The sequence below is a fragment of the Schistocerca serialis genome, chromosome 3 (assembly GCF_023864345.2).
Source record: "Schistocerca serialis cubense isolate TAMUIC-IGC-003099 chromosome 3, iqSchSeri2.2, whole genome shotgun sequence".
Taxonomy (NCBI): Eukaryota; Metazoa; Arthropoda; class Insecta; order Orthoptera; family Acrididae; genus Schistocerca; species Schistocerca serialis.
This window is the reverse complement of record NC_064640.1, coordinates 374,572,561-374,593,079: the sequence shown is the minus strand read 5'-3', so window position 1 is coordinate 374,593,079 and position 20,519 is coordinate 374,572,561. Positions and strand designations below refer to the sequence as shown.

At 35.4% G+C, this 20,519-nt stretch overlaps 1 protein-coding gene across 8 annotated transcripts in view; it reads right to left on the bottom strand.

The window, feature by feature from the left end:
- Positions 1 to 212: 212 nt before the first annotated feature.
- LOC126470197 (catenin delta-2) overlaps positions 213 to 20,519 on the bottom strand; it is a 494,830-nt gene continuing 474,523 nt past the window's right edge. For 6 of the 8 annotated variants that reach the window (XM_050097862.1, XM_050097861.1, XM_050097865.1 and 3 more), the window contains one exon: positions 213 to 3,674. In XM_050097862.1, coding sequence (XP_049953819.1) covers positions 3,474 to 3,674 — 201 coding nt within the window. In that variant the 3' untranslated portion in view covers positions 213 to 3,473. Of the gene's footprint in view, positions 3,675 to 17,255; positions 18,673 to 20,519 lie in introns of those variants that run through there. The other 2 variants (XM_050097867.1, XM_050097868.1) reach the window with 2 other exon arrangements.

Genomic DNA, 20,519 nt, shown 5'->3' with positions numbered 1-20,519 from the left:
TTAATTCAGCAACTGCCAAGACATTATTTCGTGTCTTTTATCATATCATGAGTTTGTGTCACGGTACACTGATCTTCCTAAACAAAATTCACATTTTCAATTTATTACAAAATCGTATAATACTTTTTTTTTTTTAAGTTGAAGATATTTTACTAGTATTATCTGCCTCTCACAAACAAAACTGTAAGAAGGTTTTAATAAAACAGAACATGAACAAGTTACTACAAATATATTTAGCATGTATAAAAAATACATTGGGCATTCAGCGCATGCTTCACTGAACTGAGGTGTAACAGCATGTTACAGTTACGAAGTGCATAGAGGTTGTCTTCTGAAATGAGTACACAATCTTTTAAACCTTCTCTGAACCAGTCAATTTTTTAAAAAAATAAATAAATAAATAAATAAACAAACAATTCAAAGTCTGACAGAAACTGTTTTATGTATAGTGCCATTGTAACTTTCATGTTGCAACATTTATATACTGAAGTCTGGAGTTTAAAAAGAAAAAGTTGTTGTGTATTCCTAGGTGGAAGTTCTCTACACTGTGCCTGACCACACTTTTAAGGCTTACATGGTCCACACAATGCTTAGGGAATGAGGGTTTACAGAACTTTAAAGGGTATACATAGCAACAAGGGGTTCTGGATTCACCAGTTTTATCTCACTGTTACCTGATGCTGAAGGAAGGTTAATACAAAGGGATGAATGTCTACAGTTTCAGATTCAGTATACAGTTTTCTAGAGGAATCCTTATCAAAAGTTTAAACTTCTGTTTCGACTCAACAGTTGTCTGAACACACAAAGTGGATTAATCGACTTACTTGCTGTTCCTTGTGATAACTTATAATACAGACAGTCATTTTGCAAAAAAGTTAATATTTAATTGTGCCAATAAAATGCCATGTTGAATATACAAATGTGTATATAAAGTCCAGGAAAAATTAACCACCCAATGTCAAAAATCTACACACGTCTGATACAGTTAAATGAATAAAATGTGACGATACATGGCCATAGGAATCCTAAGTAAAGCTGTCTTCTAATTTATCTATGGATAACCGTATCAACTTTTCATAAAATTAAAAAGTTATCTTACATGAGTTAAAAAAGTTTTACATTCATACTTGGCACTAAAAGAATATAAAATTCTATTTAATGTATATTATTTCTATAGGTATACGATTTTATATAATAGCTGGAATGTTAGAATCTCATCTAATATATATATTTATATATATATATATATATTTATTTATTTATATATATATATATATCTCACTCTAGGTTTATAATGGTATTTGTGGAAATATTCTGAAATCTGACAGGAGGTAAGTTTTGTAACTGTCCCGATTAAAAGTAGCAAGGCCAAAATGCTGTGAAAATTACTTAAAAACATGGTTTGAGCACTTCGAAGCTGCAAGAACTTTAACATTTTGTAATCTGGACAGATTTTGCCACAATAATAAAGTTTCTTTGTAACTCAACATCTGAAATTGAAATTTACTTCCTGATTTTGAGGCCTAAGAAGCAAAAGACACATATGGCTAGTTCACACAGAGGATCACCTCCCATCAGGGTCTCTCACACATTATGATATCAAATATAAGACACATGATTATAATTGCTATATCTGCACAGTACTGTTTGAGTTATGTAGCACGTGCACTCAGTTGGACACATGCACGCACTCTCACCCACACACATTGTCATGCACGCACACTGCCCTTCCCCACAGTGACACCCACACAAAATTATTGCAAGTGCTGATCTACTTAAACACTCATTAATCAGAGGCCCCCCCCCCCCCCCCCCTCTCCTCTCTCTCTCTCTCTCTCTCTCTCTCTCTCTCTCTCTCTCTCTGTGTGTGTGTGTGTGTGTGTGTGTGTGTGTGTGTGTGTCTCATGTACACAAATCTTTAATAAACACACAAATTCTTTTACCAATGTGTACATAATATGTGCCTGTATGCAAGCACATGCTTAGTTATTTTCTGTTACAGCTCAACATTGGCACAGAAAACAAAAAGCATGTGAAATAAACGGAATGATACTTTATCAGTAATATTATAAGTTTAATTTAAAAATAGATTAAAAATATAAATACTTGCTAACAAAGTTCAAATAAATAAGATTTTGTAACAATTATTTTTCTATAGATATCTGTGCTTGCCTATTATAAACTCCTTTATACCATTTCTCTGTTAAATTTATAACATAACATATTACTAAACATCTCTTAATATGTATTACATGTAGTATATCAGTCTGTTGTGTGCATAAATGAACATGTATACCTTTGAGTCTATCATATCTACACACATCCTTTACTACAAACAGCATTGGCTGAAAGCAGAATAATTCTGTGATTTACGGCAGTTGCACCTGGCTAATGGCCGTATTAATTTTAAATTTGGAACAAAACCTGCAAGACTTGAAACTAAAGTCATATTACTGTGTAACACTATATTATTTAGGGGAACTTAATTCTGCATATATTTAGCTCTCATTGTCCATTCATGTACACAGTTAAACAAACCAAATTGCAAACTTAGAAAACATTACAGAATTGTGCTCAATCACTAAGTCAACATCTTGTCTTGACCTTTAGTACATGATGATCACTACTTGTTTTCATTTTCTACAAATAAACTCATTTTAATTTGCAACAACATGTCAACTTTTAGGCATTTTATAACACCTCATCTTACACTAAAAAGGAAACAACATTCACACATTTAAATCAGTTCTGTGTCATAGAAATGTAATCAAATTAAATTTAAACATAATAATGCAGAACAAAAGTTCACATAAAATTCCACATAAGTGAAATTCCAGCATTATGTAATTAAACAAATAAAACAGTAACAAACAAAACATACAAAATTTTCAACTGAACAGCATTTATCAAACATTAACACTTAACTAATGCACTGGAAACAGCACGTGACATACATCATGTAACTTTTCCACTGAGGGGGGAGAAGAAAAAAAAAAAAAAGAGCAGCTAACTACTCAAAGAGTTATCCGGATGTTTTAAACACTCCCTGTAAACTTTTTAGCACAAGGTGGGACTTCTTTCAGTCAACACGAACAATTATCCAAGTGGAATGCCTGTTAAAATTTGAATCTCTCTGTCCTACAGTGTTCTTTGTTTTGAATAGCTCAGGACCTGAGAACAATAGTCGAGTTGCAATATCCACACAGCAGACAAAAAATTGTCACACGTCTTATTCTCACAACAATTTTTTTCATTTTTTTGGAGATTTGGAGTAATTTAAATATTACTGTTCACTATTAAGACAGTTATTTACACATATTTCAGCAATAGTGTGTGGATACACATCCACTTTCACATAATATATGTAGCTGTGATGACATATGCACACTACTGTACATACAAAAGGAGACCAGTGAGTGGTCACATGTACCATAAATCTAATGCACAACACCAATCAAAACACAACAACAACTTCACACCCATGAGTCACCACCAGTCGGATTCTCAGTATGGCTGTCCATAACAACACCTTTTCCAGGTTCTTCATATCCCCACATATCTCCAGGCCCAGGAGGACCATCATACTGTGGTTGTGAACCTCCAGATTCATACTGACGATTTTTCTTTTTCTCACGGTTGACTTGGGCATATAAGGGTTCACCTGGTTTGGCTAACTGCAAAAGAGAGAGAAGACATATGACTTATTTTTATACAAACAATAAACACAACCTTATAGCCTCAGTGGTGATGAGAAAAGAAGGGAAGCAAAATTAGGATTTAACTGCCTGCCAGCAGTAAATTCACTAATACCTAGATTATGGAAGGATGCAGAAGGGAACTGGTCACGTTCTTAACAAAGAAAGTATCTAGGCAGGGAAAAAACAAAACATGTGAAAACTTCTGAAGCAATGATCACAAAATGTGTTGAGGAAGATCGAAACATACTGCACATTACACTAACATGTAACACTGGTGCATTTAATACTGTAGCTTCTCAAGGCTAGTTGGATTCATGTTAAGTGTCACTAAAGGGGTCTCTCTCTCTCTCTCTCTCTCTCTCTCTGCACCACAAGCTAAATTTAGATTTCTTCTTCCTATTACCAAGAAGTCATGAAGATCTGAGCCACACAGTAAGTTTAAATACAAATCATTATGGTTAATTATTATAATCTACCAAGACATTGGGAAATTCTTTAAGAAAAACCAATAACGAATTCATAGAAAATAACAACTTTAATAATAATAATAATAATAATGCAAAGATTTGAAATGGCTTAGGGGGAGGAGAAGGAAGTGGGAGAGGGTAATTCACTTATGTCTTCAAGTACACAGGGTAATACGTAAGTACCTCTGGGGGTTTCACGAGATGACTGCACAAAAACTATAAAACATACAGAAAATACACACATATCAGTGGCAAGTGTGTCTCTCCAAGTTTTTAACTCACATTGCAGGTGCTCACTATAGGCACCCTTTGAGAATGTGACAAAATGTCGTGTGTGTGTGTGTGTGTGTGTGTGTGTGTGTGTGTGTGTGTGTGTGTGACAGAGAGGGTGCATAGTGTAGCCTATCTACAAGTGTGGCATATGGAATGAATGATTTGTCCAGATGCTCCAAGATGCCTACCCTTAGTGGTGTGCTCTACAATTCCATAACAGTAGACATTAAGAAATGAAACTTAGAGAGATAATCCAAATTGTACCACATTTACTTGAAGTAACTCTTTGCTTGCTTCTTCTATGACTTGTCAACCAGTATTTCAATACCTAGCAGCATAACTAAGTGATGACATCAGCTGTCTTAAAATATCAACTTTTCAAACTTATTTGAGAGTATGACACAACAAAAGAAAATTAAAGGTTAGTTTGAATCCTGCAGTGTTTTATTCGGCCTTGTCCTATTGGAGGTAGCGTGCTCTCATATTCCTCAAACTTCTGAAGTGACATATCCAGCCAGTTACAAGGGACAAATAGTTTAATGTGGATTCCATACCATGGTGCAACTTACCATTTTTTCACATTAACAAATCCCCACCAGATGTGAAAGGAGCAGTAAGTGACAGACAAAAATATAACGAATGAACCCTAGACATTTGGACTTTTTATATCTGCTACTTAACCAGTGACATCAGAAAGCAGAGGTAAACTGGCATATTCTCAAAGAATCACCACATTTTTAAACAACCAAGAAATACAACATGAAGAGGTAGTTTGCAATGTGTATTGGTCTTCAAATTTCAACTGTACATTTTTAATTGCTACAATATGTTCATAATCTTTTCATAGATTTTACAAAAGCGTATGATTCAGTATTGCAATCAAAATTGTACAGAATTCTTTTGGAACTTGGAATACCAAAGAAGTATATTAGACCTATAGAAGCGAGTTTGAAAAACACAAAAGGTAGAGTATGCGTGGGGAATTTGGAGTCAGAAGAATTTGTAATAAAGAATGGACTTAAGCAGGGAGATGCCCTGTCTCCACTACTTTTTTATTTAGTCCTAGAATATATTGTACGAATGGCAGCAGATAATTCAGAGGGTGTGGAGTTAAATGGAAATATTGAGATATTAGGGTATGCAGATGATATAAACATCACTAGCGATAGGAAAGAATCTGTAACAGCAAACGCGAATGCGTTGATTATCAAGTCTAGTGAAGATGTAGGTCTAAGGATAAGTGAAGACAAAACTAAATACCTGGTTACTACTATAATGCCAACAGCAGTAGATCAGGAAATGTTAAGAGTTGGAGACATGCAGTTTGAAAAAGTGAACACATTTAAGTATCTAGGCGTGGACATCACTTCGAGAAATGAGATTGAATCCGAACTGAAGAAGAGATTACAGGCAGGAAATGCGTGCTGCTTCTCACTGAATAGATTACTTTCATCATGGATATTGTCTAGGAATTTAAAGATTAGAATACACAAAACTATTATTCTACCAGTTATGCTGTATGGGTGTGAGACTTGGTCTCTCACCATGCGAAATGAAAAGCCATTTCGAGTATTGGAAAACAAAATTTTGAGGAAAATTTTCAGAGCAAAAAGGGATGACATTAGTGGAGGGTGGCGAAAACTGCAGACCGAAGAGGTTCACGAACTCTATTCAAGCCCTGACATAATCCATATTATTAAATCACGTAGGCTGCAATGGGTGGGTCACGTAGCTCGAATGGATGAGGGCAGGGCAGCGCGCAGAGTACTGATAGGGCACCTAGAGGGAAAACGTCCTGTGGGGAGACCGAGGCGTAGATGGGAGGACAATGTGAAGGCTGATTTGAGGAGCCTAGGCATTGAAGGTGAACGGAAAGAAATAGCCCAAGACAGGGACAGATGATGAAAATACGTTGCTGGGGTAATGGACTCTCGAGTCCAGTATGACCAGTGAGTAAGAAAGTAAGTACAATATGTTCAGTATGTGTTTTCATATACAAGCAGTATGATATCATTAGAATTATCAAATAAGCTATACTTTCATCAATTCTGAAACACGCTGAATCCTACACTGGACATAATAAACAATGATTCCTGATTTATTTATGGTAATCTCAATTTACATCTCAAATGGTTTACTTACATTGTGTACTTTTGCTCATTAGTTATACAGTATAGAACATTATTCTTACACAGCACTACGCTTAGACATCAAAACGGTATAAGTGAATACGTATACTAACGGAAATCTCAACATCTAATTATTTCCTTAAGAATTTTGCTAATAACAAATGGTCATAATTAGAAAAGATTGGCATCCATGAATACTAGGTATACACACAAACGCCACTCATCTTCAGGAAGTAGCAAACAATAACACCAAAAAATATTCAACTACCACAACTTTGCATTAAATATGCAACAGCAGACAATGGAAAACAATCAGACTACCTAACTGAAATAACTGCAACAGACAGCGATCAAGTAACTTCCCTGTAAATCGCACAATGTTTTCAGTAAATTAATTTCATGCAAATTCAAGTATGTTGTGAAATGTTCTCAAAAATGGAAGAATTTCACGGATACAGGATGGGACATACATAATGTGGAAAATGGCACAAAAATGAACTACAGTAACTGCTACTCACTGCCATTCTACTATTTACTAAGGAAAGAAAGAAGTTTAATACTCAAGTACTTTTATGTCCACTTCCTCTTCTTTTCTTTTTGTTAGTGTTTATTCCCTCTAACACAGGTTCTGTGGTAAATATTTAATTTATGTCCCTCCTGCCACCTCAGTAGTAAGTAATCTTACAGGGACAAGTCAGTGTGCCACGTGAATGCACACTGTGTAAACTTTGTTCAGTGTGTGATTGTATTTTAACTGGCTGTGTATCATATTTTCTGAGATGGTAAGTGAAGAGCAGCCCAGCATTTGCCTAAACAAGTGTGCAAAAATGGCTGAAATCACACTCAAGCTCGTTGGTGCACCACTCAAGGTCATTAACCTGCTGCACAGATTCAATCCAGATCCGGCTCATGTTCCTGCCTCACAAACTATATGACCAGATACCTGTATAACCATTAAAAAAATCTTCAGGTCAAGACCTGAAGATGATGCACTGTCAACTGGATACCGTGCCATGTGGTGTCATCCAGATGCGGTATGGAGCGGCATAGAGTCAGTACAGCACTCCCAGCCACTGTCGAATTTACAGACTTTGTAATAGTAGCTTCTCAATTGGCATCACGAGGCTGAGTGTACGCCATTCCAGTCCTCTCAGCAATAAAAAAACTCTGGCAGTACTGGAAATTGAACCCAGGTCCATCGCATGACAGCCAGACAAGCTGACCATTTGGCCATGGGGAGGGGGGAACACACACACTTGTACATCCACTACAAGTGTCAAATGCATTAAAAATTAATACTTAATTTGTTTGATCACAATTCTGTAATCAGAAGTGTAGAAAGACTTTAATTACTGCAAAAGGTAATTAAAAATAGGAAGCAAATAAAGGTCCTCCTCTGTTAGCTTGTAATTAGAAGAAAATACCTTCTGAGCAGACATGGTAATGTGTAGTCGTGTGTTAAAGGCCTATACTACATTACCTCCTCTGTCCAAATGTGGGAAATATAGACAAAATAATTTGTGCCATGAGAAATATTGTTGAGTTTCAAACAAAAGATTCTGTATAAAACTAATAATGAGCAAATAAAGTAATGAGCATTCTGAATGTAAACAATAGTTTTGAATTGGTACTAGACTATTACTGTCGATAGCAATGCATTTAAAATATACACATTTATTCTAGGCACCAGTGAAGCTGGAATGCTGTTAACCTCCAATGGCAGATTTATATCCATTTGATAGGGAAATACTTTGAAATGGAACAAAGTGACTATTTTGAAAATGGTGAAGGAGCCAGCTGTGGATTTTGTAAAAGAATCTGCATGACCCTCACTTGAGATTGTCATTGTCTTTACAAAAAAAAAAAACACTACCTAGAAGAGAATAATATGCGAGATAGAACGACAAGCACCAGTGTGGAATCCTAATTCATGCTGTATCTGACAACGATTTTTATGTGTGGCAGAGTACCCTATGAGCATTTCAATTTATTAATTCTTTAATCCAGGAAGAGTGTGCCAATTATAGTTTTGTTTTTAAAGAAGATAGGAATTTCTCATTGAGCTGGGAGCTCTAGAAGTAAAGAGTTGCTGGCAATACTATTAACAAATGGTGCCATTTGCTCCATTATTTCAACAGCTGTACTGGCAAGTGTTGGAGGTAGTTTGTTTTCAGAAGTATGTGCACATCATATGTGACTAAATGATTTGCATGTGATATGTAAAATACCAGCTATATTGATTACTAGTGCGCATACTTAAAAATAGGGAAGATATGAGTCACTGTGCATCCGCACAATTTCTATGAAAATTTGATGACTGTAGAATTTCATGGCAGGGCCAATGTTTCTTTTTTTCTTCTTCCTCCCAGTCATCTACACAGCGCGTCCATTAAGTCTGTTTACTGTTTCCAAAATCTGTAAGAAAAGCAACTACTGATTGATCATTAGATTTGTACTACAGATACAATTGTTATTAAAAATTTTGATCACACTGCAATTGTATGTTTAATGAAATCTGTTGATGAATAAGTTGCTGTGAAATGAACGCGATGCAAAATGGCTGCTCCTAAAGAAAACGCTCAGTGTCTATTATGGTCTACTGAAGCAAAATTGGACCTGCAGACACTCAACAAAACTTCATAACTAAGTATGAAAGATATCCTCAATCATGTCCATCAATTAATGCATTGCAGAAAAAAAATATCAAGACAGGGACAGTGCCTGATAAAGGGAGGAGTAGATGACCAAGAACACCAGACAAAAATGTAGATTGCGTTACATAAATCTTCAATATTTCACACAGAGAGTCTATCCATGTTGCTGCCTGACAGTTACAGCTATTGCAATGTTAAGCTATTGCACTTAAAAGTTCCCAAAGTCCTACATCAAAATTCACAATTTTACAATTACAAAATGGAATGGTTCAAATGGCTCTGAGCACTACAGGACTTTACATCTGAGGTCATCAGTCCTCTAGAACTTAGAACTACTTAAATCTAACTAACCTAAGAACATCACACACATCCATGCCCGAGGCAGGATTCAAACCTGTGACCATAGCAGTTGCGTAGTTCCAGACTGAAGCGCCTAGAACCACTCAGCCACAGCGGCCGGAACATGGAATTGTTACAGACATTGGAACCAAATGATGTAACAGGATGAAGAGAGTTTACAGTTAACATGTTTCAGTTGTGAGACATTCTTTCATTCTTCAGAGAAAATGAACACACATAATGTGCAAATCTGGGAATCAGAAAACTCATGTGGCCAGGCAACTTAAGCAAGATAGTTCAAATATGAAAGAGTGGTGTGGGACAGCGTATAATTGCCTCAACCAGCACAACAACTATACAACCTTCAACCAGTTATCATTTTCCTGCAAGATGGTGCAACGCCACACAGCGGACTGTATGTTCATGAGCTCCTAACATGAGACTTTACGGACTGGTGAATTGGCCATGTTATTCACCAGCTATTCCTCCTCTCGATTTCTTTCTATGGGGATATGTTACCTTAACATAATATCATATACTGAACACAAATGAGATGCCACCGATTTCAAACCACAGATGAGCAAACATGACAAGAAATCGATTAACATCATATGAATTTTGTGCAACTAATGGTGCCCATTAAAGATGTATTAAGGAGGAAAAAAGCCTTTGCATATATTTTAATTTTCTGAGTAACACATTTTTCGGTTGTGAAGGGATTTTAAGGACACCCCTTATATATCTCATGGTGTATGTAGGGAGCGCAAATGGATACAATTCAGAAGCCTAGTTTGATATATCTTAGAATAGTATGTGCTTAAAAAGGTTCTGAGGGGTGAGAAAGACCTGTTGTGACTCAACAGCAATGTCAGAAAGTTGCTATGAAAGTAAAGAAAGCTTCATCATAAATTTAAGTAAAGTCAAAGCCTAGTTGACAAACAAAAGCTGAATGAAGTAAAAATCAGCACAAGAGCAATTAACTTGAAAGAAAAATTTTGCCAACTGATCTGACTAAACCCCTAAGAAGTTTTGATCTTTCATAGAGCAAGTAATCAGATCAAAATCAACTATTCAGTCACGAAGTGACCACACTGGCACCAAAATAGAAGATAACTGAGACGAAGGCAAAATACTGTTTCACCACGGCAAAACGTTATTTTGGTAACCCTTCCAACCATCCCACAAATGCCAAACTTGTAGATATTGACATAAGTGATCACAAAACAGAAAATCAACTAAAACTGCTCAATAGAAGAAAGGTATCTGGAGTGGATGAGATACCTGTGATATTTTATGGAAATTATGCAAATGAGCTTTCTCCCCTTCTGCAGTAATTAATTGAAGGTCATCGGAGCCATAAAAGGTGCCTAGTGAGTGGATAAAAAGCACAGGTCATTACGATTTCCAGTCTCTCTACCAAAATCAACATGGACTGAGCAAACACAAGATATTGAGAAACTCAGTTCCCTCGGTTTGTCTGCAAGATCCATAGTGCCATAGGCACTGATGCCCAGATTGATAATCCAGTGTTCCTTTACCTCAGGAAGACATTTGATACAGTTTCTCAATGTCATTTAGAGAATCACATTTGTGGCTGGATTCAGAACTTCCTTTCAGACAGAACTCAACATGTTGCTCTTAATGGAACAAATTCAACAGATGTAAAGGTAATTTCATGAGTACCCCAAGGGGGTATGATATTGCCATTACAGATTACAATATACACAAGTGATCTACTGGATAACATCTGAAGTTCCATGTCATCGGTTGCAGACAACATTAGTAGTGACAAACTGTAACAAACTGCAGGGAGATCTGGAGAGGATCAATGATTGGTGCAGTGACTGACAGCTGACACTGAACGTAAATAAATGTTACATATTGCACATAAATAGATGGGTTCAGATGGCTCTGAGCACTATGGGACTTAACATCTGAGGTCAACAGTCCCCTAGAACTTAGAACTACTTAAACCTAACTAACCTAAGCACATCACACACTTCCATGCCTGAGGCAGGATTCAAACCTGCGACCATAGCAGTCACGCGGTTCTGGACTGAAGCGCCTAGAACCGCTCGGCCACCGTGGCCAGTCATAAATAGATGAAAATACCCACTATTGTTAGATTACACGATTGGCAACAAGTCATTAGAAATAGTAACTATGTAAAATACACAGAACTAACCATCTGGAATGACCCAAAGTGGAATAATGAAAAAAATCATTGTAGGAAAAGCAGATGCTAGAATGAGATTTACTGGAAGAATCTTAAGGAAATGTAATTCATCCATGAAAGAAGTGACCCACAAAACATTTGACAGGTTCTTGAGTACTGTTCATTAGTTGGATTAGTAGAAAAGATAGTCAAAATCCTATGAAGAGTGGTGTTTCTTCACAGCATTGTTTAGTCAGTGAAAGAGCATTACATAATTGTTTAACAAACTCAGATAGCACATGCTACAAGAAAGGCACCATGCATCACAGAGAGATTTACAATTGAAATTCTGAGAGGGGGGAGAGAGACTATTGAAATTCTGAGATTTTACTTTCCTAAAAGCATTGACTGACACACTAATTCTCCAACGTGTCATGAAATGACCCCAATGAGAAAATTAGAGAAATTATAATTATACAGAGGTTTACAGACAATCATTCTTCCCACTCACCATTTGTGAATGGAACAGGGAAGTGAAGAAAAGATAATGGTAACAGAAGCACCCGTCACCATGTAAGACGGCTTATGGAGTACAGATATAGATGTTGTGGTGTTGCATTGTAGGAAGGTACATTAACAAGACAGAGAACTTGTTGGCATTCAGTCCTACAAGGCATGCAGAGGAACTTCAGTGACGTTTGGGAAATAAAATACCAATACCAGCAGAATCAAAGCTGTACGGGTAGTAAAGGCATAGCCCATTAAATGCAAGGTTTAGTGTCTGAATCTTGGGCTTGCACGCAGTTTTATTATGTCAGGAAATTCCAGATAATGATTTGCCCACTGAGACATACAAACATATATCAGAGGGATTTAAGAATATCATAGACAGTATTAACAAAGATGGCTTGAAAATTATACGAAGCTGACTATTTCTGAATGTGTCTTGTGTCAGTTAACACTTCACAAACTTTCCTGTTAATAGCATCTTTGAAGCCTTTTCCTACTACTTTCTGTGTCTGATGAGGTTATATTATGGTTGCAACACAGAACTCACATCAATTTAAGATCCTGTACTTCTCCCATTTTGGTATTACATACCATTCCAGAGGAATGATATGTATCCCTACATATTCTTACTGACAAATGATACTCTCAAAGGAAAATTATAAATTATCATAGAGGAGAACACAAATATTTTGCAGGTCTGTTACTTCATTTGAATGTGGTAAATCATGTCAAGGGACAATGCATGTCTTTAAGATGGGATGGCGATTGTTGTGAGAAGTACCACGTGGATGCGAATATAGAAGCTCCTAGAATTGATGGCCTAGTTTGGAGAAGAATGAAATCCTCAGAGAATATATATATTTTTGACAATAGTTGTGATGTTTATTCAGACAAATAACATGTCTATCAAGATCATCCTTTCTTTGGCTACACTCCTATGTGAACTGTTGCTTCAGTCTGCTATGTATAAGTTCTGTGTTGGACATTATGATTTGACAGAAATTTGATGTTCTGCATATAAGGCAATAGATGAGTAAATAGAAGGTAAAGAAGAAAAATATTTAATCTATATTAAATCATGTGCAAGAAAAATAAGACACTACACCATTCAGTTTCCGATCAAAATCATTTTCAGAATAGGGCAGAACCTTTGTCACCAATTTTACTTTCAAACAGCTGACTATATTTCTTTTTTAACTCATAGCATAATGAACAGACAAAACATTGTCACAAACTGATGAAAGATTTCAGCAGTATGACCATATGTTTGAAGTTAAATATTCAGTTTTATACTAGTACAAGCGATGAAAGTTTCTGTTACATTGCACCACATAACCTGAAATCTATCATATGGCAGCTTAACTAGGCTGGTCCTACAGACATTGAAATATCAACTGACAGGAATGAAAAGCTGTAACCAGCAAACTTTTTGAGTAACAGGCACATCAAGATAATTACATAACTTCTTTAAAACTGCACATTCTTGGTAGATTTTGGTTATCTCTATTAATAATGTGGTTTTAATTATTCAAACTTCCTTTATTATAAGTAAACCACATTTATTTTTGACATCTATTCTGACTTTTATAATGAGATTATTGTGAAATATTTTGCCAGAAACATGTTTAATATGCTAAAAGAACAGCTGCTGTTTTGGTCTACATTATTCATGGTCAAAAAATGTATTGCCTTGTCTACCATTAACTCCATGTGTATTCACTATTCTAGTTGCCTGGAGTCAGAACTGAGTAGAAATTTCATAAGTTTTTTTTCTTATTTGTCTCTATGAAAGTGACAGGTCACAAATGCATCAAATAAATGAATGATCTGGACAATTATGTCTGGTGATGTGTGTCATAATATAAACCATATCACAAAATTCTTATGTGGTTTTCCCATAGTGCACATGCACCTTAATTTTTAAATTGTTATATTAATCATTCGCAGTTGTTTCAGTTGTCATTTTGCATTTTCACAAGTTGCAAGAAAAAGAGCTGTTACAATAATGGAAGCAAACAGCCTTTTCACATAGTTGATTACAGAAACTGTATACGTCAAACAAAATAATTTACAAAGATATGTAAGCATTGTGAAAAAAAGCTGGGAAATTACAGCATTTGGTATACTTTATGTTATGTAAGGAATATAACCTCTTACATATTCTGCACAAGTTTAAAGTTACCAAAAATAGACAAGTCTGTAGCAACAAAGTTACATATTTATTCTACTCTTCTATCTGTATTTTTCTTATTTCAACAAACACTTTGGCAAACTATATAAAATTATGGAACTAAACAGCTGAATACTCAGATGCCCCCCCCCCCCACCCCCCCACCTCCTCCCACAAACATTACAAATACAGCAACTACTTTCCACTTCTGTCAAAATAAAAAAATGAACAGATGAAAAAGTATACAGATTAACTTCTTTTTGACAAAATTATATAAATTACCATCAAGACTGCAGTGAGTTTAATACTTAAAGCATCTCCATTACATTTCTGGACAAATTTAATGGGAATGACTACAGTAAGCTCTCCGACATATGCAATCAGATGATAACTACCTTAATCTATTAATCTTTGAGATTGGTCAGTTAGGAAATAAGAACGGATTGGCATTCAACAAAGAACAAGCTGGTGCAACGATTTCTGTATCCCCCCCTCCCTCATATTAAAGATGGCTAGTGCTTGATAAAGTTCACAACTTCATTTCAAGACATGGGTCAACCAATGATATCTGAATCCTGTTTTACAACCCAGATCAGGCAAAAAGGTTCACACAGAAAACTGACATACAAAATTTCATTTTCATCTCCTTGAAATATAAAGAACACAGCAACACTGGATGAATACTATTCTATTTACATACCTATGAGTCACTCATAGTTCAAACTCTTGATAGACCAAGTCCCTAAGACATCGGAAAAGCAAAACACAAAGACTAGAGGTGGATTCTGGTACACATTTCCAGTCAAATCATTAAATATTATTAGCCATAACCACTAGCAGTGAGTAACGGCTTTAAGGTTGGTGATGGATTATGTCATTTTTCTGCAGGCAATACGTTGATGTCCCATTTTCTGGTACAATATACACTTATTTTACTTCCACTGCGCAGTATTTGTGCTGTAAGGGCTGCCTTGATTTCAACCAGACATGTTACTCATCTCTCTCTCTCTCTCTCTCTCTCTCTCTCTCTCTCTCTCTCTCACACACACACACACACACACACACACACACACACACAGAGCAAATAAATAGAAACTTTAAAACATGTTTTGCACTTTACAAGGAATCATCATCACCAGCTTGATATCATATTTTAAGGAAGAAAAAGTGCACTTTCAAGGTATCAGCCCCAGCAACTGATTTCATGCAAAGATTTTTTGCCGTAATTCTGATAGTACATAGTTATGACCCTCTGAAACTCTGATAGTAGAGCTTTTAAACTTCTGTATGCACAATGTGTGTGTCATTCACCCCAACCCCCTGCAGCCGTCTAATGTCCTAGTGCCAAGTACTCTACAGTGGACTGAGTAAGAGGTTTGTGAAATACTGTTTTGACATTAGTAACATGCTTTTTCATTGTGCCAGTGTGTGGTTTCTAACCTGTAGCTGGTGCTAGAGATATCTCTGGTTTGAATGTACTTATGTTGCATTTACAAATGCAGTGTAAAAGTACAAAATGAATGAGTGTGTCATTAGAGAAGTAGCTCAATGTTATTTCACTATTAACATCACTGTTGTGCTTTATTTCCTTTGGATTTTAAAGCTGAAAATGTTAAAGCGAAGTTCATATGTACATGTGCTATTACTCAACTCAGTTGGCATGAAGAAGTTGTACATTGAAGTAATTAACTTTATTTAATAGTAATTCTACAGTTGCTCAGGTTTACTCATTTTGCTTTTGAGGTGTATATATTGCTGTATTACATCAGTATGAGAATATTGTTAAATAATATTCAATATGTTCATGAGGTTGGCATTCTGTACCATACTCACATCACTTACCTATTTTTCACGTAGAATAACATATGGCTTCTCTAACAATATTTTGTAATATGTTTAACAGATGTGCCCCCCCCCCCCCTCCTCTTTATTCCCTCACCATCAAATTCTGCAAATAGGAGGGCTCTGGTTGTTACTCTGCTGTACAGTACTTCTTGCTCTGCCACTAGGCAGCTGCAGTGGCGGAGAGTGAGAGACAAGAAACCGGCGCACATGAAGAGAAACTGTACATTTTAGAAGGTCATAACTGTGTACTATCAGAATTATGGCCCAAATTTTTACATGGGATCTATTTCTAGGGCTGGTATCTTGCAGGTGTTGTTCTTTCTCCTTAAATTATGAGGTCAAGATGGTGATGTTTTCTTGTTAGTTAAGGTGTAAATTTCAGTATTCTCTGTAGCAGATGAGTAAATGCAACAAGCTGCAACATATGTGGACAATGAACAGCAAAAGTCACCACCTACGTTCCAAAAAATATGGGGACTTAGCATCTCTGTTAGAAACTACATCTTTCATTCAGTTACACAAAAAATTATTATTGAAACTGAATTGTTATACTGCTTCTATTATGTAGGCCAATTAGGCACATCTACAGACGGAAAACACCAAAAACAATTCAGTCAGCTGGTTGTATGAGCCCTTTGTCCTACAGAATCTGTGGTGGTATATTCAAAGTTAAGAATATTTCAGTTATGTTTCACAACTTATTTCCATTCCTACATTAAGTGTGGTTTATTCTAAAGAGTCTTATAATCCTATGTGGGCACACACTTTGTTGTCGTTTTCTTTTTCTTTCTTTCTTTGGCATTCAACTTGCTATCAAAAGAGTTCGTTTATAAGTATATTCATCTTACCAAACAAACTTGCAGCAAAAATGATGAAAACATCCTAGGACAATGATATAACAACAAGATTGGAAAGAAAACTCAAATGGTTTGAATGAATAAATTGCATATTTGCAAACAAATAAAAGTACTTTTCTTTACTTTGAAACATTCTATGCCATGCATACAACTAAGCAACATAACTTATCACTTGACATGCAAAGGAAACCAAAGATTACATTTCACTCTTCAGACATTGATAATTATCACAGAGAAAAGATACAAAATTATTAAGGAACACCATTGCAGTTTAAAAACACAATAAAAAATAACATGGTCACACTATTAGCACATACACAAAATGATGTTAAATGAAAAGAGAAGACAAAAAGTATACTGCCAACACACAATTTTATACAAACAAGCTAACAATCTTTATTAAACAAAAAAAGAACACAAATTCTACAACTTGGAAAGTGGAAAACAGTCCATGTATTAAGAAATATAATTTCTACACTATTGTCATAAATCAATAACAGGAAGATATTAAATTATAGTATGGGTGAGTTATCAAGATATCTGCCTTTTCTTTTTATTATTGACAGAAACAAACATAGCAGCTATTGATTATACAATGTGCAGATTAAATAAATTACAGAAAAATTTAAAACAGTCTACTCTGACTACAAAATGCAGTAAAATATAGGATACAAGAAACAAAAATGAAACCAAAAGAAATTTCCTATGGAAGTACATAATATTTAATACATTTGGCAAAGACAGTTCACACATGACTGTGTTAAGACTGACTGAAGTTTGTACTAAGTACACTTTACAAATACTGCTCACACTGACAAATATTATCAATAATTAAATATGCCTAGGTTAGCACTAGACAGATCATGCAATTAAGGGACATAATCCTACCATGAATGCAAAATGTCCAACTTAACTAAGTTATGGATACAATAAATTGTTTGCAGCAGTTCACAAAAACTATTTTTGGAATAAGTTACACATAAAAATTATACAGTGGAGGACTCCATCCTTAATTTTCAGAAACAAAGATAATAACATAAGTGAGAGAATATAATTCTTTAATTGTTAGTAAAATGTATTTTAATAAATTGTAGCACAAACAATGTCCAAGCAATAAAATGCAAACTATAATTACACACTGGAAAAATTAACAAGTAAACTTGACAAAACTTGGCTGGCACCTTTGCAAGTTAACGTATCATAATTTCATGTCTGTTAACAGATATACATCTACTCCACACCTTGTCCACATCTACCACCAACTACTCAAATTCCACCTTTCACAGATTCATGTTCTGCAGCGGTTATTTAAAGTATACTGACATAGAATCAGCTACCAGTCCTAAAAAGCACCACATAGTCCAAAAGAAATCCATATTTCTGCTCTAAATGAACAGGAATTGTTGCATTAACTATGAGAATTATTGAGCAAAAAGACACTTTGGGCTTCCAATAACCTGCAAGTCAAGCAAGTCAATCTTCCTGGGTGGCACATGCAGGTTCAGTGGAAGTTACTATAGTTGATCTTGCTCAATTCCCCTTCCCTGTCTTTTTTATATAATTGTAGATTTTTCACTGTAAGAATAATGTGATGTCAAATTTTCTTGCAAATGAGGAAAGTTGTGTTCAGTTGTTTTAAGATAACTGAAATACAGCAATGTTAACATCATCACTTACAGATACAACATGCCTAGAGCAAATATGCTCCCTTTGCAAGAGGAACACAAGAAAAGAATTCATTTTGCATGACCTGCAAATGAATGTTATTGTAAAGAGTTTAGTCATAACCTAGAACTTATATACAAGTGATTTTAATATGGTGAAAATGAGTATTCACTAGATACCATAAAGACTTCACAACAGTGAATAAATTTGAGTAAAAGGTTCTGAAGAAATGCTTACAAGACATCACATGTACCCACTTTTGAAAAACAATGTTGTCACTGTGTATGATATTCAGTACAACCCCGAAACAAAATCTTAGTTGTAACAGTGGGAACATGACAACTCGTGAGCCCCAACAAGAATCTAATTTAATGCACACAGAAAGAAATCTTGGAACTTTGTTAAGAACAGAACTTCATCATGCTCTAACACTCAAAAAGATGGGTGTACAGAACTGATAGGAAATTTCGTCTTTCACCAAAACAGAACTTTGACACACTCATGTTGAACTTTTAACAAATTCTTGGTGTAAAAGGATGCAAATACGTTCTGTTTAACTGACCTCTCTCTGATTAATATACAGTTGACAGACACCTGCCACGGAGGCAGTCTATAGAGTTTATATATATCTGAACACCTAAACACACTATTACATAAGCCGAATGATTCTGAAAAGCAACTTGAGGTCTGCTTAGATAAATAATTCTCATAGGGAAGCAGAAAATAATTCACGAAGCACGTGAGAAGTTGTTTGTATCATACACAATATTTGGGTACTGTAGCACAGTATTATTTGCCCGTACACAATTGTAACACCACAGAGACTTTGTTATTACAGGTTAACTTACAATTAATAATGTAAAACCAGTACTGTGATATTAAAAATTTATTTTACAAAAATATGATAAATAGTGACGAAAGGTATTTTCCAATGCTCACTCCAAAAGATATAATACTACCAACATAGAATATTTTGACCAACAGATATTTTGATATTACTTTTATTTTGATACAAAACATAACAGAATATATTCTACATAAAACTAAGGAGGGCAATATAAAACTAAGGAGGGCAATTTGCCTCTCTCTCAAATCAGCACTGGGGAACTGACTCAGCAGCTCTCAGAAAAAGCAACAGTGCAGACAACAAGTAAGTCTACTTTCTTGCACCTAAAGCAATTAGCTGTAAGAAGCACCACCATCTCCTCCCAACATACAGGAGAAATTGCCACGTTATGTTCACTGTTTGAGGACTTTCACATCAATGTAAGCTTGAAAATCCAATTACATTTGTCAGTTAGGAGTATATGCAAATTATTCCATGCACATGTGTGTTGAAGATGTAAAATACAAATATATAATTTTGTAGACATCATACGCAGAAACTGTATTTCATTTAACACATTTAATATTTCATTATTGTTTCCATTACACACACATAAATGCCTACATCGATAGATTCACAAATTCCTCTATGAAACAACAGCGACAAGTGGTACAGTAAGAGAAAACAACATTGTAAAAAAATGGAATATGAAATGGAATATAAGTAGACACGTTTCCCTATATTATGTGCGGTACGAGTCTACAAAAACGCTAAACTGCAACTGCGTTAAACACTTAGGGCGTCACATGGTAATGTCATATTCAACATTCACCACCCCCCCCTCCCCCTCCTGGACAAGCCAACTTCTTTAAACACAAAATAAAAGTTAAAATTAAGAAAAGTATATATATAAGCAAAATAAATAATAAAA